The sequence below is a fragment of the Zingiber officinale genome, chromosome 1B (assembly GCF_018446385.1).
Source record: "Zingiber officinale cultivar Zhangliang chromosome 1B, Zo_v1.1, whole genome shotgun sequence".
NCBI classification, from domain to species: domain Eukaryota; kingdom Viridiplantae; phylum Streptophyta; class Magnoliopsida; order Zingiberales; family Zingiberaceae; genus Zingiber; species Zingiber officinale.
This window is the reverse complement of record NC_055986.1, coordinates 17,799,506-17,818,428: the sequence shown is the minus strand read 5'-3', so window position 1 is coordinate 17,818,428 and position 18,923 is coordinate 17,799,506. Positions and strand designations below refer to the sequence as shown.

At 37.0% G+C, this 18,923-nt stretch overlaps 1 protein-coding gene across 2 annotated transcripts in view; it reads right to left on the bottom strand.

Annotated features, from left to right (window-relative positions):
• LOC122051807 (proline-rich receptor-like protein kinase PERK1) overlaps positions 1-15,868 on the bottom strand; it is a 28,343-nt gene extending 12,475 nt beyond the window's left edge. Inside the window, exons 1-2 of one of the 2 annotated variants that reach the window (XM_042613109.1) lie at positions 15,091-15,868; positions 14,030-14,563 (exon numbers count right to left, since the gene is read on the bottom strand). In XM_042613109.1, the coding sequence (XP_042469043.1) occupies positions 14,030-14,563; positions 15,091-15,667 (1,111 nt within the window). In that variant the 5' untranslated portion in view covers positions 15,668-15,868. The remainder of the gene's footprint in view (positions 1-14,029; positions 14,564-15,090) is intronic. The other variant, XM_042613115.1, reaches the window with a different exon arrangement.
• Between the last annotated feature and the right edge of the window lie 3,055 nt (positions 15,869-18,923).

Below are 18,923 nucleotides of genomic sequence, written 5' to 3'. Positions count from 1 at the left end.
CATATCTGCCTAACATCCCCACTGTGAACACTATATCTGGTCAATATCAAATATGTGCATACATGAGACTTCCCACGATGCATAAGGGAATTATTCCATATCCTTTATTTCAAGTTCAAACGGTGGACAATGCTACAAACTGAATATGTCACCTCTAGGCATAGGTGTGTCACTAAATGCACAGTTTTGCATGTCATACCTTATAAATATATTTTCAATATAGGCATTTTGTAAAAGTCCAAGAATGCTCTTGAACGATCATGGCATTTTTGCATGCTTAAAACAAAGGATATTTCACTAAGATCTTTCATTTCAAAATGACTGGATAGAAATGACTTGGTTTCATATAATAGATCATTATTATTGCTTGCAAATAATATGTCATCCACATATAAGACAAGTATAACAAACCTACTCCAACTTGACATATGTATACTAATCAACAAGGTTCTCCTTAAATCCAAATGAGACGACCACTTGATCAATTTTTTGGTATCACTACAGGACGGTTGTTTCAAACCATAAATGGACTTCTTTAATCTATATACTAGGTGCTTTGAATCATCAAACTCAAAGTTATCTGATTGCACCATAATGCAGTCTTTACGTCCATTTGGTGTAGCTATTAATTAAAATGAACTACAAGTGTCATGATTACCCTGAGGGAGTGGTGAGAAAGTCTCCTTGTAATCAATATCCTCCTTCTAAGTGAATCTCTTGACAAAAAACGAGTCATATACTTTTCGACATTATCCTTTAAATCCAGTTTGGTTTTAAATATCCATTTACAACCAAAGAGTCTGTACCTTAAAGTACTTCGACAAGTTCACAAATGTCATTGTCTGTCATAGACTTCAACTCTTCTTGCATGGCGTTTATCCACCTTTCAAGGTTAGAGCATTATTTGACTTCTTAGAAAGATGCAAAATCATTTTCCAACCCTATATCAAACTCAATTGTGGCAAAAGGCGAATACGCTCGCCCTCAGTGCCCCCGCCAACCCGTCCCAAGGCCAACACGGAGGAGGTAAATCACGGGCGGCTATTATATCAAACTCAAGCTCTTAGAGATAAACATAATCACGAGAAATCGTGGATCTCCTATCCCTAGTGGATCGCCTTAAAAGCACTTGTTCTTAAGGTGGTTGAGATACTTGCCCATCAAGGCAATATCTCACTTTGAGTGGAAGGACCTTCCAATTGCATTAGAGATGACACGGAAATATTTTAATTCACTACTCCTACTGGATGTGCAATATCCATAACGTAAGGTGTGGTAACCATACTATTACTTATTACACTCATAGTGACCACGGGAGAATTACTAATCTTTCCTCAAAAAATACTTTCCTAACCTTAATGCTCCCACTATCCTCAATGAATTTAACGTTTCCCGTTTCGAAGAAGGATATATTAGTGAGATCATAAAATTTATATTCCCTTGACTTCACGGAGTAACCCACAAAATTACAGCTAACATTCCTTGAATCCAGTTTCTTTTCATTAGGCCTACCCTCAACTAGACAACCCAGACATATAAATGTCTAATGCTAGGCTTCCTACCCGTCCATATCTCGAATGGGATTTTAGTTATTGTCTTACTAAGTACTTTGTTAAGTAGATAAACTGCAATCTTGAGTATTTCACCACACAAGGATTCAGGTAAAGAAGTAAAAGTTATTATACTTCTTACCATATCTTTTAGGATACGATTACGGCGCTCAACTACACCATTCTAACTGAGAGTAGGCACAATTCCACGCTCAATAAGGTAATTCGCAAAAGGTCCGGGACGTTGTTCACCTGATGCATCATATAGACCATAATATTCACTTCCATGATCAGATCTGATGGCTTAATTTTTTTACCTAGTTAATTTTCAACTTCGATTTTAAAAATTTTGAACATGTCCAAAAATTACAACTTCTTATAAATAGGGTACAGATTGTCGAATCAAGAGTAATCATCTATGAAACTAATAAAATATGTATGTCTATTCCAAGATATCTTAACGAATGAGCCACAAATGTCTGTATGTATTAACTCTAAGACATCACTACATCGACTTGCTCCCTTATTTCTTTTGTTAATTGTCTTCCCCTTAACACACTCTATGCGGACATCAAAGTCTAACATATTAAGGGAATTGAGAATTTCATATGACATTAACCGTTCTAGGCATTGTTTGGATATATGTCCTAAACGCATATGCTACGGCATTGATGAATTCTCCTCAGTCAATTTAAGTTTTGTACCTATACTATGCATAATCTTGTTGTCAACCATAGGCGGTGTTTTCAATAACGGCAAATAGCGCACTATGTAGCACCCTATCACGCGCTACGATTAGCGAACGCTACATAACGTTTGCTGATTAGCGATTGTCCCAAATAGCCCATGCTATTCGGGACAATAGTGTCGATAGCACACGATCGCGTGCACTATCTTAACTTAGCGGCCCATAGCATGCGATAGCTTGGGCTATCTTGATTTAGTTGATTACAAATCAACTTAAGCAAAAATCAGATTTTAACATAGCAGAATCGTGACAAACCTTCGAGCAGCTAGGGCAAAGGCAGAGGTGAGTAAGAAGGACAGGTTCAAATACGATTAGAGAGGGGCGGCGAGCGGCAAGGGACGGCGAAGGGCGACGACTGAAGGTGAGGTTTTCTCCTTCCTTCTCATTTTTCTTCGATTGGTTTGTTTCTGACCAGTCATGGCCGGTCCCAAGCCCGGATAAAGGAGGAGGGTTGCGTTAGGTTGCCAGCCAGCGTCAAACTATGGCAAAATTTCATGAATGAATCCATTAAAATATTGTGCTAATGCTAGGTTGTTCCCCGGAAGGAACGCGTTGCAGGGTCCGACTGTAACGTCTCGTCTCCGGAACTCGGGTGTAGTGATAAATATAAAGAGTTCGCGTTACAGGGTTCGATTGTAACAACGGCAAGGACCGCTACATCTCCACGAGAACTTGGGTGTAGTGTTAAATAGGCAAGAGTTCTCACACCATAGGTTAGATAAGAACAAATATGATAGGAAAACTAATAATCTAAGATTTGGAACATGGAATATGGAACTCTCATTGGTAAATCAATGGAGGTAGTAGATATGATGATTAGGAGAAAATTAATATTTTATGTGACAAGAGACAAAATGGATAGGTGAGAAAGCGAAGATGATAGAGAACTCGGGTTTTAAGTTATAAAAGTAAAACAAGAAATGGAGTGTATTATTGTATAGTTTGTTAAAGGATGAAGTTGTAGGAGTAGTTAGAAGGGGATAGAATTATAACTCTTAAGATAATAGTGGCGAAGAAACTATGAACATAGATGAATCTACCAAATTAAGGTTTTGGGAGGACTTAGATGAAATATTACAAAATATTCCACCAAACGAAAGGATTTTAATAGAGGTGATCTAAATAAAAATGTGGAAGAGGGTAGAGTTATGGGTTTGGAGCGAGAAATGAGGAAGGAAAACTATATTAGATTTTGAAATATATTATATTAGCTAATACATTTTTAAGAAAAGAGAAGAATTTGTCACATTCAAAAGTGGGAATAATAAATCGCAAATTGACTTTCTTATGGTTAGGAAGAAGGATAGAAAGATTTGTAAAGATTGCAAAGTCACTGAGAAAGCTTAACTACCCAACATAGGGTAGTGTATATACCTCAAACATAGTATCGATAGAAGAAAATATATCAATTCCTAGAATTAAGTGGTGGAAGTTAAAGGATTGGAAACATATATTTAAAGAGAAGGTAAATCTGACAAGTTAGGTGAAAAGTTGCGTCATGCAATAAGATGGTATCAAAGTTGAAAATAGGAGCTAAGAGTGTCCTCGGTGAGTCGGGCATGCACCGTAAGTAAAGAATCTTGGTGGTGGAATGAGAAAGTCAAGAGAAAGTGAGGAAAAACGAATAACTTATAGGAATTATATATTTGTAAGACGAGGAAAATTTAAAAAATATACAATAGCAAGAAAGAAGAAAGAGTTTAAATGAAACTTTTGAGCGGTTATATCAAAATTGATACAAAAGAAGGGAAAAAGATATTTATAGAATAAGCGAGAGAAAGAAAAACAAGAGATCTTAAATAAAATGTATTAAAGATGAATGTAATAGTATAGTATGAAGAAATAAAAGAGGAAGAGGTATTTTCATCAACTTTTTAATGAAGGTTTAGGAGACCAACTTAACTTAGGTAATTTAATTAGTCAAATGAGCGTGAAATTTTAATTTTTATCGTAGAATTGAAACTTCGAAGTAAAACAAGCTTTAAATGAGATCCAAAATAGATGATATTCCGATAGAGGTATGGAAGTGCTTGGGAAACAAGGTATTGAATTATAAAATTATTTAACATGATATTGAAAGCGAAAAAATGCCGATCAATGGAGGATAAGTTCCCTTATATAAGAATAAGGAGACGTACAAAATTGTGCAAACTATAGGAGTATTAAACTAATAAAGTAATAGAAAAAGATTAAGGAAGGAGACCATAGTCAATTTGGGTTCGTACGGAAGGTCGACAATAAGCTATACATCTTATAATTAATTGAAAAATATCGAGAGCAAAAACAAGATCTACATGGTATTCATTGACTTAGAAAATAATAGAGTCCCAAGAGAAATTATATGGAGAATTTTAGAAAGAGAGGTGTTAGCAGTAATATATATTGAACTAATTAAGGATATGATGAGGATGTAACGACTGAGTAAAGACTTGAGTAACTGAAGCATTTCAATAAAGATAGGGTTACATCAAGGATCAAAGTCCCTATCTTTTACATTAATTATGGATGAACTCATGTGTTTGCAGATGATATTATTTGGTAGATGAGACACGTGAAGGAGTAAATGCTAAGCTAGAATCTTGGAGGGAAACACTAGAAGGGAAAGGTTTTAAGCTTAGTAGATTAAAGACTAATATATGGAATTTAAGTTTAGCAATATTAGAAGTAATGAAACAATTGTTAAGATAGGAGAGGACGAGTTGCACCGAGAAATTTAAATATTTAGGATCATTTTACAAATGATGGAGGGATTGAGAGAGATGTCTTACATAGAATCATGCAGGATGGGTGAAATGGAGGGGAGCGTCGTGAAATAGAAGTACCTCTTAAACTTAAAGGTAAGTTCTATAAAAGCTAGACCGCTATGTTATATGGAGTCGAATGTTGAGAGCGAGAGATGAGGATGTTAGGTGGATGTGTGGACGAGGATGGACAAAATAAGAAATGAGGCGTTAGAGAAAGTAGAGTTGATCTATCGAGGAAAACTCGGAGAGACACGTTTAAGACGGTACTTAGGCGACGATAAATGCTCCAGTGAAACTATGATAAACATGCATATAAAACGAGGAAGAGGAAGACCAAAAAAGACTTGGTTAGCAACAATAAAACAAGATAAAATTTATTTAAATATAGATGATGATATAATAGGAGATAGAGCTCAATGGCGTAAAAGGATTCATACAGCCGACCCCACTTAGTGGGAAAAGGCTTGGTTGTTGTTGTTGTTGTTGTTGGTTTGTTTCTGACTTTCTGTCAATTGTTTGTAATTTTTAATTAATTTTTCTTCTAATATAATCAACAGTGAAATTAGAGAAAGAATTAATTAATTATTTGTTCAAACAGTGAAGTTTTTTTTTTTCTTTCGATTGCTTTTTCTCCTTAATTCATAGATAATCAAATAGTGTCAAGAAAATAATTATTTTTTTCTTTTATTTTTCTAAGATTTTGATTGTATATTTGGAATTTGCAATATCTACAAATTTGTCAAAAAAAAAAAAAAGATATTGGTTGGAAGTATTGTTATTAAAAGGAGAGGGGAATCTGTTAGGCACAAATTTTGTCACCATATATCGAATGGAGGGATTACTCGCTTAAAGGAACATTTAGCTCAAACTCATAAAAGGGTTACACCTTGTGTTAGTGTTCCGGAGGATATTAAGCAAGAAATTAGAAAATCACTTGATAAAATTAGAACATCTAAAAGCTAACAAACGAAATTGTCACGAGAGATTGGTAAGGGTCCCCAGAGCATGAGTACACAATCATAAAGGTTAGACTTGGAAGTGAAGGGGGAAATTCAATTGGATTGTCTGGTAGTGGTGAATCAAAAGGTAAAGGTACTCTTCATGGGTTCGTTAGTTTGGAACCTAGACAAACAACCCTTAATTTGGCATAAAAAAAGATTTGCTTGTTGATGTGAAGCATAGAGTTGGTCGTTTTATTTACTCTGCCACACTTCCATTTAATGTTATGAATGATCCTTATTGGTTGTCTATGGTTGAGGGTATTGCAAAATATGGAAGAGGGTTCAAGCCTCCTTCAATGCATGAGTTAAGAACTTGGCCACTTAAGGCTGAGGTTGATGACATCAACGTAATATATTAGGAGCATAAAAAGGCATAGAAAAAATTTGGATGCACTATGATGTTCGATGGTTGGACGGATGGGAAGAGTAGAAGTTTGATCAATTTTTTTGGTGAATAATCCTACCGACACTTTCTTTTTGAAATCTATTAATGCATCAGCTTTTATTAAAAATGGGGAATTGAACTTTAAGTATCTTGATGACGTTGTTGATGAGGTGGGAGAGGAAAATGTGATTCAAATTGTCACGGATAATGCTTTGAATTGCATTAAGGCAGGGAAAAGAATTATGGAGACTAAACACAGAATTTAGTGGACACCTTATGTGGCGCATTGCATTGATCTAATGTTGGAGGATTTTTCTGACACAAATGAGCATGCTAAGATGGTTGTGAAGTTCCTTTATGGTCATGGGACTATACTTTCTTTGATGAGAAAGTATACAAACGATAAAGAAATTCTCCGTCCTGCTGTTACTCGCTTTACTACTTCCTTTCTCACTCTTCAGAGTATGTATAAGGTTAAAAAACCACTTGAACAAATGTTTGCTTCCGAAGATTGGGTTAGTTCACCACTATCTCAAACAACTCATGGAAGGTCGTGAAGAGAATTGTTATTAATGATCCCAACTTTTGGCCACATGTTGTATTTTGTATTAAGAGTGTTGCTCCTCTTGTAAGTATGTTAAGGGAAGTTGATTCAGAGGAGAGATTGGTCATGGGATATATTTATGAACTTATGGATAGGAAAAAGAGATAATAAAATTTAATTGTGAGGGAGTTGATAGAAAATACAAGCCCATTTGGAAAAAAAAAATGATTCACGATGGACTCCGCAGCTTCATCATCCTCTACACGTGGTCGGGTACTATTTGAACTTGCAATTGCGTTATGAAGAAAGGTTTTCTGATTGTGATGAAGTTAGAGATGGATTGTATGCTTGCATGGATAAGATGTTGTCTTCTAATGTTTGTCTTAAAGCGAACATCCAATTGGACTTGAATAACAAAGCTAAAGGAGAATTTGGAACTCTAATAGTAAAGTGAACAAGAATGTTGCGGACTCCGGGTAAAATTATTTACTTCTTTACAGACTCTTTTCAATTTTTAACCTTTTATACTAGCATTCGTATTTTAAAATTATATATACATTCTTATAATTTTCATTTTCTTTATGTTAATAGCCTCATGGTGGGAACGTTTTGGAAGTAAGACACACGAGCTTACTACGTTTGTAATTCGAGTGCTTAGTCTCACTTGTAGTGCTTCGGGATGTGAAAAAAATTGGAGTACTTTTGAATCGGTGAATATTCGAACTCTACTTGAATTTTAATTGTTTTATAATTTTCATATCATTGTTTAATTTTTTATATATGTTTTCTTCTTTACAATATTATATTCATACAAAAAAGAGAAATAGGCTTGAACATGCAAAGTTAAATACGTTGGTGTTTATGAAATATAACTTCAAGCTTAGGGAGAGAAGCATTAGGAGGAGAGATAAGATTGATCCCATTACAGTTGATGAAATTAATTCGGATGATGAATGGATAACTGAGAAAGAAGGTCTCATCTGTTGGTGCAATATCCCCTGGGTCAAGGTTGACTAGGTTGACTAAGCTTGAGTCTTGATGTTTGGGTTTCGATGTTTGACAATACATGGAGATTGTAGATGTAATCGTCCGATTGGGGAGATTATTGATATAATTCCCTTTTAGTCAAAGACTGACCAGTTTGATGTGAAGAAGAGTCAAGTAGGTCAAGGTTAACCGGATACTTGACTGGGAAAGTCCTAACTGGATGTTAGACAAGAGAAAATCCTGGCGAGTGAAGCCAGGTGAAAGACGTAGTGAGTGAAACTAGACAGTTGGAAAATCTTGGTGAGTGAAGCCAGGTGAAAGACCTAGTGAGTGAAGCTAAGTAGGTAGAAGTCCCGGTGAATAAAGCCGAGTGGGAAAATACTGATGAGTAAAGCCAAGTGAAAATCCTAGTGAGTGAAGCTAGGTGAAAGTGCTAGTGAGTGTTATCAAGGGAAAAGTCCAAGTGGGTCAAAGGATTGACCGGACATTTGGCGAAGAAGTCTCAGCAGGTCAAGGTTGACCAGATGCTAGACACGAGGAGTCCCAACAAGTCACGGTTGACCGGATGTTGGACTTGGGGCACCTTAGACTTGACTCGGGCAAGCTAAGGTTGGTCAATTTGATCAAGTGATCAAATTGAACCAAGCCCAATTGATCAGCTGATCGATTGGGCAGTGTTGCGACAAATGACAGCCCAATCGATCAGCCGGTCGATTGGGAGCAATTGTCGTGGGCACATAAGCTTCCCCAATCGATCAGCCGATCAAGTGGGCTCCCCAATCAATTGGTCAATCGATTGGGGGTTGGTTCTCTCGCGCAATCGCGAGAAAGCCTAAATCGATCGGTCGATTGATTCAAGCACTTTCCAGATAGTATAGAAGAGGGTTGAATCGATCAGCCGATCGATTCAACCTCCCCAATCGATCAGCCGATCGATTGGGAGACGACCGATGCGCAGGGTAAAGCTTTGGCAAGCGTCTTCCTTCGTAGTTCTTCCTCCCCACTTCTTGCGATCATTCTCACAAGCACACACCAGATCTTGGAGGCTTAGAGAGGAGTGTCGGTGCACTTCCAAGCAAGTCAAGAGGTGTATTCAAGCAGGAAGAAGCAAGCTAGGGTTTTGTAAATCTTGTAAGATTTGTATTGTATAAGCTTGTTTTTCTTTCTTCTTGTATTGTGAGTTTGTACAAGGCTTCTCCGCCTTTGGTAGTTACCGTAAAGGAATGTTTTCATAGTGGATGAGTGAGTGAGGGTCGGATCCTTGGAATAGTCACCTCTTCTTGAGGTGGATACCAAGTAAACCCTAGCATTAGCGTTGTGAGTGTGTTTTGGGTGTATTTCCGCTGCATATTATCATCATCAAAGCAAGCAACGAGCGCGCGACAAGCTATTCACCCCCCCCCCTTTCCTCTAGCACAAATCGACCCTAACATCATCCTCCCCGTAACTACTAAATGACTTCAAGAAGATGAATTATTTAAAAGTAATCCTATTATTAGAGTATCGTCCGCTATCTTTGAAAGTTTTTTCAACTCAAATAAGCGAGTCGAAGATGTTGAGAATATAATTGAAGTTCCTCTTATGAATTCAAAAAAAAAAGAATGGTTGAAATTCAAATAAGCATGTGCAAATTATTTACTTATATCTACTTCACCTATAATTGATTCTTAAATGTCGTGTCTCTTATATAATAGGTGGAAGCAAAGGCAAACAAGCAAAGTTTAAGTCTCGTTGATGAAGAAAATAATCATCTTGATGCTGAAAATTATAGAGTAACTCCAATAACTTTTGATAGTGGAAATTTTCCAACCATAGATACTATTGATGATGATAGTGATATGGAGTTGGATGATACTGATTATTTTTAGGTTATGTTGTTTTAATTATAAAACTTTTTAAATTGTTGTTTTGGTTATGTTATTTTAATTATAAGACTTTTTAAATTGTTGGTCTTGAATATTTTGGCATGTAATGAACTATTATGATTAATTTTAGGTTATGTTATTTTTATTTTACTTATATAAGTATATTTTATTTTTTAAATTAGCTTGCACTATACGCTTCGCTATTTACGCTGCGCGATGACAAGACAAAAATGCTATGAACCAACGCTACGTGATGAGTTAAGGTGTTTAATTTATAAAGCTTATCAACTAAGGGTCATTGTAAATTAACATTGAATTAAAGAAAATACAGAAAATTTCATTTCCAAATGAACAAGAATAATTAGATTTGTTCAAACAAGAAATTGAAATTAAATTATGTCGAAAAAATGGTATAATAAATGTATTTTCTAAATCCAAAAAAGCATATGTTCCTAAACAAAGCCTAAAAACACCTATGGACTCGACTTTAACCTTCTTTCCATTCCCCATAGATGTATCTTTCACCATCAAGACGAAGACGGCTCCTAAGATAATCCTGCATAGTGACACTTATGTGAATAGTAGTACCGATATTTATCCACCAAGTATCAGTGGATACAATAGATAAATTGACTTCTGAATTAACAAAGTTGAAAAGTTTACCTTTCTTTACAACGCCAGTTGGTGTATTTAAGGTCGTCTTTCTTCATATGGTCTTTCTTCTTGCAAAAGAAATAAGTGTATTCCTTATCTGTTTCTTGTGCTCCTTATGGCCAAAACTCCTAGAATCTGCAGTTTGCTTTTTTTCCATGTATTGTTGATTCTCTTTCTCTTCTTACTCAAACCTTGGGAGTCAGATGTTAAATGGCAGGTGTCTCACGCCTCAATCTCTCCTTTTGCACGCACTGAGCTATAAGCTCATTTAATGTCCACTTTTCCTTTTGAGTATTATAAGACATCTTAAAAGTAGTGAACCATGCTAGCAAAGATATAAAAATAAAATACACTAACATAGACTCGGACATTTCAAGTTTTAGTACTTTCAGACTTATGGCGATATTAGACATTTTCATAATGTACTCCATAATGTTTCCTTTGTCATGATAGTCTCAACCTTTTCGTTTGCCACGAAACGGTCTGTTAATTGACTAAGGAAACTCCTAGTATCCTCTCCCTCAATTATCGAGCCTTTAATTAGTGCCAGAATAAAAAGTCTCATGATACTTAGATTCATGAGATTTGATCACTCCTATTTTTTAAATTCAGCCCTCTATTCTATAGTGCTAGCACAGGACAATCGTATCTTAATGCATAGTCTAAGTCCATCCAGCCTAAGACTATGATAACCTACTCTTTCCATTCAACAAAGTTAAAATCAATTAGTGTGAGAATGTTATTAATACTAGCAGTTACTGATTGCACTGAAATTATCAAAGTGAAAATAATGTAAGCTCATAATTGAATTAAAGCCAAGAACTAATATAAGTAAGACAGTAAAACATAAGATTATACAAATAAAATAAAATTTTAAGTGCATATGAATGGGCTTTTTATGAGATACCAAATACAACATTATATTTTACTATTTGGACTAAAACAATTTGTTAGTGATACTCTTTAATATAACTCAAACTTTAGTTGGTCACACAATGTGTTTTACTTTGAGCCGACCCTGTGTGCATAAATCAACACTTTATATGAGTTATATATCGACCCATCGCTCACGACAACCTTAATCAGTCACGTCATATGCATTCCTTTGAGCCAACATATTTTGTGCATAATTTGAATAAAATAAATTTTGTTCCTTAATTATAAGTTCCATTTAAACATATATCTAGCATAAAAGTAATTTTTCTTTAGGTCAATTACTCTTAATATAGATATACGTCTACCAACACAAAATATACTAAACTTATCTAAGGTGTCTTTCTTTTAGCTAACACAATGGTTCAATTTAGTAGCATGTGTGTAGATAGACCCAAGAAGACTTAATCGAACAGATAAGTACTTGATCAGCTTTAACAACTCAAGTTTAGGCGTATCAGTCGATTGATATTGTATGGTAATAGATTGGTATGATTCAAACGATTGGCCTAATTGATCTAAAAGGTATTTGACTTCACGACCATCAATCGACTAATGATATCTGCCAATCAATCCCACTAATCGATCACAGAATCTTCTGTGTTCGACTTCACACTCACCAATTAATTATTGATCCATGGCAATCGATTGGTGGTCACCAATCGATCAACTAGACGATCTCAGAGCCTTCTGTATGCGATTTTAGGCCATTAATCGATTGGTGAAAATTAATGTCTTCAATCGATTTGACCAATCGATTAAATCAATACTGCCATGATTTTAAGGTTGTTAATCGATTAGCAAATTGATTGACCTGATCCATTCCAATCACTTCTGTGTCCGACCTCAAAACTATCAATCAATTGGTGACGATCTCCAATTGATTTACAACAACAGTTGGACCTGTAATTGATTGAAAATTGGTCCCATGTTCGATCACGCAATGTCAATCGATTGGTACCAACTAATCGAATGGGTCAATCGATTCCCATCGATTATGTTTGCAAACTTTGGCTTGGTAAATGATTGCCCGACCAAGGCAATCAATTACACCATTGCGATTTTACCCTAATTAGAACAAGTAGCGACAGTTCTTCCCGAAGACAACAATGGTTCACCGCTGTTTTTCGTGTGCTTCATGAAAATCACGAAAAACCTAGAAGATGAAGCCTTTCCTAGGTTTTCTTTGCAAAAGTTTTTTTCGATGATCAAACATGATTTATACTAGCAAAACTTCATCTAGCATAAAGAACAACAAATCGTTGAAAAACTCTAAATTGTAGTGTCATAGCAAACGATGAAACAGAACCGGGCTCTAATAGCAATTAATAGAAGTTATTATTGTAAGGATCTTGAGCGCAGAACAACACAAGCGTAGTTGAATAAATACAAGATCCTTTCCAGAAGATCCATGGGAAGGAAACGATATATTAGTAGTGATAAAAGTTATACCTTTATTACGTAAACATGAACTCCTGACAGCAACTTTGTCCTCGGTAGATCTCAGCACGATCAAGTGGCCACGCTTCTACGGTATCCACACGAACACGTTTCGTCCGTCTCACGAACTCATAATTTGGAGAAGAACCAACTTTGTGGTGCTAGCCTTTTAGAAGGTTCAGCCAAAGAGGAAGGAGGAAGAAGACAAGAAGATTAAGAGTCTCTAATAAAAATGAGCTCACAAAGTCTTTTATATTCTTCAAAGAATACCAAAAGTCTCAAGCAATATCAAGAGTCTTTGTCTTTTGGTCTTCTTCCAATAATGATACCAATTAATCTCCATTAATCTACATTATCCTCTTAATGGGTTAGATTTAGTATATTGGATTAATCATTAACCCAATAAGCCTAATCATCTCATAATTGGCTCTTAGGCCTAATACTAACAATTATTTCCTAAGCCACATGAATTCTAGAAACTAAACAAGAACTCGAATAGGAAATACAACACTAAGCACAAAGATCTTGTAACATCGCATGCATGGCATAATAAAAACAATGAAGAAATTGCAATAACGACGATAAAACCTGAATGCAGCGGAAAAGACATCATCGTAGAGCGTCGTCCTCGAACCGGAAAATCCAGGTCTTACAAAGGAACTAGGGTGACGACGGCAAAACTCTTTGTCAATGGGGAACGAAAGATATGTCAAGATACCCTAATCCAACAGGATCTCTCCCTTATATAGAAATATAATCTGTTATCAGCCCATAGATAATAATGGATCGGGCTAAAGGTTCTACACATTCAATCCACATCCAATAATCCAAAATCCAATAACCTCAAGTTAGATCACTTAAACAAGTTCAGTTTGTATTCGCATATACAAATTACATCAAACCCACCTTAAAGAGATTAAATTCAATAATCAAGACAAGGATGAAGACCAATTTATTCAAGTAATTCAGAAGGAAACATTTTAGTTAAATTGTTGTCTAAGTTTTTTAATATCAGCTCATTATATAGCTTGAATATATGACCGGAACCCAACTTCAATGCATGTATGGTTAAACAAGTGAAGGCTAAGAATTAGAAGCAAAAAAAGTAATAAAGCTTTAATTGATACAAGGTACAAAAACTTGAACAGGTAATAATCAAGAATGGCATAATGCCTTACCATGCAAGTGGAACTCCAATGTATTATTAGGAACATATTCGTAAACAAGCAGCCTCTCGCCTCCTGCAATGCAGTATCCAACCAATGAAACAAGATGCTTGTGATGCACACGGCTGATGATCTCAACCTCTGCCTGGAATTCACGTTCACCCTGTCCACTTCCTGTTTTCAATTGCTTCACTGCAACTTCCTCACCATTTGAAAGTACTCCTCTATGTACGTAACCAAAACCACCTTGCCCAAGGAGATTAGCATCAGAGAAACCATTTGTTGCTATAGCCAGTTCTTCATAAGTAAAAGTGCTTTTTGAGAATCCAAGGGCAACACCAGGAGATGGTGGCGGTAGTGGAGTCTCAGGAGCAGAATAATTGGACCCTGAACCTCCACTGCTACTTATCATAGGCATTGGAGGCAGATGGTTTGGAGAGTGTGGTGGTCGCAAAGCGAATGGAGGAGGTAGTGGTCCAGGAGGAAATTTCACAACATTAGCTGCTGGAGGAGCATTCTGTTGCCAATATTCACCATAGCTGTCATCTGAAACAATCCCTCGTGGTTGTTTTGATGAGATATAATTTGACAATTGGAGTGGCTAGCAATTCATTGAAGACTAAAAACATAATGTCCAAACCAAAGCATAAAATAGAACAGCAAAGAATACGATCACAACAATCTTCTTTCAAAGAAGTGACAAAAATAGTTGTTGCTGATTGATGAACGTGTTTGAGTGTAAATATTAGTTAAGCAACTAGACAAAACAGTGAATTGTAGATGCCATAGATGCAAGGTTGTCTTCACAGAACATCAACCTTTTTGACACAGCATTATTCGAAGCAACTCGAACCACCATGCACCAATCTCAGTGACCGACGAAGCATACTACTCATAAGATAAAGAGCCTTCGATTTGTTGGTTATTTCATGCGGTGTATTTCCATGAGAATTACACGGATGAACCATTTGTGCAGTTGAAAGTAACAAAGTGCACATCGAAATAAGGGAAAAGGTAAGGGGAAAAAAAAAACAATTTTCCCGAGAAAATCAACAAGAGAAAATGGAGCTAACCTTTCCCTGCCATTGGAGGCGGCGGTGAAGCTCCATAGTAATGAGGCGTCGGCGGCGCCGCCCTGCGCTTCTTTCTCCAACAAAAAAGGCATAGGAAGCTAAGCAGCAAGAGGATCGCAACCCCGCCAACCGCTATCGCGACGACAACCGGTGTCGAGATTGAGCTAGAGCTTGACGGAGATGCAGAAAGCGAAGAGGGAGACGGCGGAGACCTGGTAGATGGCACTTGAGGCGGCGATGGAGAATGTGAAGAGGGTGGAGACGGGGGTGGGAGCGAAGCGGATGAGGCCGGAGGCGGGGGAGGCGACGAGGCGGATGGTATGGAGGGGGAGGGCGAGGTCGAGGGAGGGGACGGGGACGGGTTGGCGGGGGAAGGCGGAGTGGCGGGTGGAGGCAGGGATGCCGGAGGTGAGGAGGCGGGGGTCGTTGGGGGAGGGGCGGATGGGGCCGCAGGGGGCGGGGCCACGGGAGTGGTTGGAGGAGGTGTGGCGGGGGTAGCTGGAGGAGGCGCTGCAAAGGTGGATGGGGGTGGGGTGGCGGTAGCTGCCGGTGGAGGGGCGGCGGGGGAGGAGGACATGGTGGGTATGGACGGCGAGTACAGAGGTGGCTGGATTCCTCTCCTTTGCGGTGAGATTAAAAAAACATACTCTTACGTTGTAATCATTCTCTCGGGTATGGACGGACAATGCACGAGGGGGAGAAGTAAAGAGACGCGGAAGTAACCGTAACGAAGAAGACACAAAATGACGAGGACGAGCCTGCTTTTTTCTCCACTGAACGAAACAAATGATGTGTTTACTTAAGTGGAAAATAAACCAAAAAAAGAAAGAAGCGCGAACTTTTATTTATGAGGAAGTGAATAAAGTGAAAATAAGTCAACATGTGAATAAGTCGATTAAAAATCTAAAAATGATTTGTGACAATATGAATCATATCTCTTTGATGACAGATTCTGTCTCAATACCAATTCCACTATATCCTTGGGGTGCTATCAAACCTTGTTTAAATGAAACATGTGGAATCTCGAGTAAATAATTACCAAAACTATAATGCGAATGTGAGGTGGAATAAAGTCACTTGTAATTATTCTGGCAAGACTTGACTTCTTTAAAAGTCAAAATGATTTCTTTAGACTTTCCTATTTGGATGCATTACTGAAAGCCACATGACATGCCATAGTTGATTGGCCAGAGTAGATCATTGACTCGGTTCCATGTTTACCGGCTAATTATACAGAAGATTCCTCTAAGCAAATTGGCCAAAATAGATCATTAAAGTGGATTTTATCTTATCACTTGTCTAAATAGCAAATTATTTCATATGGTCAGGAAACAAAAACACTCGATCTGCAAATTCCCTCTAAGCATAAGGTCGCTGCTTACCAATAAACACATCCACCAAAGAGCAGTTAGCATTTGTTTAAGCTCCTCACCCACTAAGTCACCATCACACCTCTATGGGATTGGCCTGTCTATCCTGGAATTAATCGGCTTATAAGAACTTAATACCAATTAAAATGTATAACAGTTATATAATTTTCCTTAGGCTATGAATATTTTATCTATTTCATCTTCAAAGAACATATTTAATTGATTTATGGATGTCCCTGAGCTTATAATAGACATCAGACAACAAGGGGCGACCTACTTGCTCATCATGTATAATGAAGTGGCCTACAAGTTAATTTATTTCATTCGTGATTAGTAATGAATAGAAGAAAAAGTAAGATTCTGGATTAGATAGACAACCAGGCCGGCATATTTGAGGTGGGCCCTCCTCTCCTCTTTAGATTTATTTATTAAACATATAATAAAATTAATTTTAAAAAATACGTAATTGTTTGATTTAATGACAAACGAAACCAAAAACTCTAGCTAAGAGGTTAAATTTCTTAGAAAGTTTAATTAACTTCCGTTTGCAACTAGTTGAATTATCATAGTACGAGAGCATTGAGTTGTATTTGATTATCATAATACAAGGTTCCATTACTCTTTAAGTAGCACGTACTAATCTCCTCCCATGATCTCTAAAACACATTTAGTCCTCAATTTAATTAGGTTAATTTGACACTTATTCACCTTCCTTTGTGTTGGACAATTGGTGTCAACTAAAATTAAAAATTAAAAATTAAAAATATATATATGCTTCTTATTGCAAGCAAATGCACTTAGCTTGCAAATGTATTAAGCAAAAAAAGTTGACTATTAATTATATATCAATTGATGGAGTGGACATGGATGGGGCATATACCTCACTATCTTTTAAAAGCCCAATTAAGTGGAGACCAAATGATGATTAATTAGTAGATCCTTACCCTTTTATTAGCTTAGCTGTTTTATCCTCAGTGCCCCTTTAATCTTTGGCAAATGATGAGAAAGGATTTACACAAATGATGAGACACACTTTTGGAGATGAAAGTATATATACTTTAATCCGTAACAGTTTCAGGAAAATTTACATGTATGGAATTATATTCCACGGCATAATGATTTAGAAGGCGATTCTGTCGGATTAAAATGGCTTCTCATGACACATTAAAAGGAGTAGGTCGTCATTGATATGATGAAAAGCAATGATGATGATAAATCTACACATGAACTTAATGAATAGGTGGAATATTGGTTCTTTTTGTAATTATAAGTGACGAGTGGAGAAAGATTCATGGAGATGATGATGTGATTTAGTGATCTTAAATCAACACGATACCTAATTATTTTAGTGCCGCATGGATAAGTCAATGCGCGCTAGATGTGATATATATTTATATCTCTTCCAAAAATAGACCTACGTCACAATCACTTTGATATGTGAACCAAGGGGAGAGACCGCCATCAAATTAGAATGTAACAGCTAACAAGTACATCTAGAATTTTGAAACGTAGCTAGCTAAATATAAATCTGAACATCAATCGAACTAAAATGTTAAATATTATAATCAATTGGTATAACTTTAATTAATATAGTGGTAAAAGACGAATACGACGACTACTAATCTCATACCTCATAGTGACAATATTTTATGCGCTAGTTCGATTGGGATGCACATGGTGAACTCTTGACTATGGATTAATATAGAAGTCATGTGGTAAGATTAAGGTTCGATCAATATAGGGATCATGTAGCGTACTTCATGACTCGATTAACAATGGCAGAGTCCGCCGGGTGACTTACCTGGGCTATGGGCCACGAGCGCCAATGACGACGGCGACGTTGACACTGACGTCCGGGCTTGCCTCTTCTTTCTCCTTCTTTTTTCCCTTTTTTCTATGGTAAATTTAAGATTTTTCTCTTCTCATCGTTGTCGAGCCCCCGGGTTACAGCCCGGGTAGTCTTGTACCTGGCTCCGCCCGTGTCAATTAACATAGCCTTCGCATATATGGTGTATCAACAATCTCCGACTGGTTGAGTCGAGCCGAACCGATCCGACCCAGTTCTCGATCAATCTCCTAAGTTGCCAACTCATCGACTTCCTGGCTTGCCAACTCATCGAGCTGTTGAGCTCCTGGCATACGATGGCAAGGGCGGAGCCACATATAATTTTGGTGGGGCAATTGTCCCGTCTTAATTTTTTATAAGTATCCTTATAGATGTATAAAATTATAAAAATATATATTAGAGTTTTGTCTCACTACTACCGTGTTAACTTAGACATAGGAATAATTTCGCTAGGGCAACTTTGGGCAAGTTCTTTGATGCTTGTACTTTCTGTAGAAATTATCATGTAGGAATCTAGATGAAGACATCAATATCATTGTTCTTTACGTTGGTCTGGACTTTTCTCGCCGAGTCATTGTGGTGCAATTTCCAGACCGGAACAGTCTGCTTTGTTAATT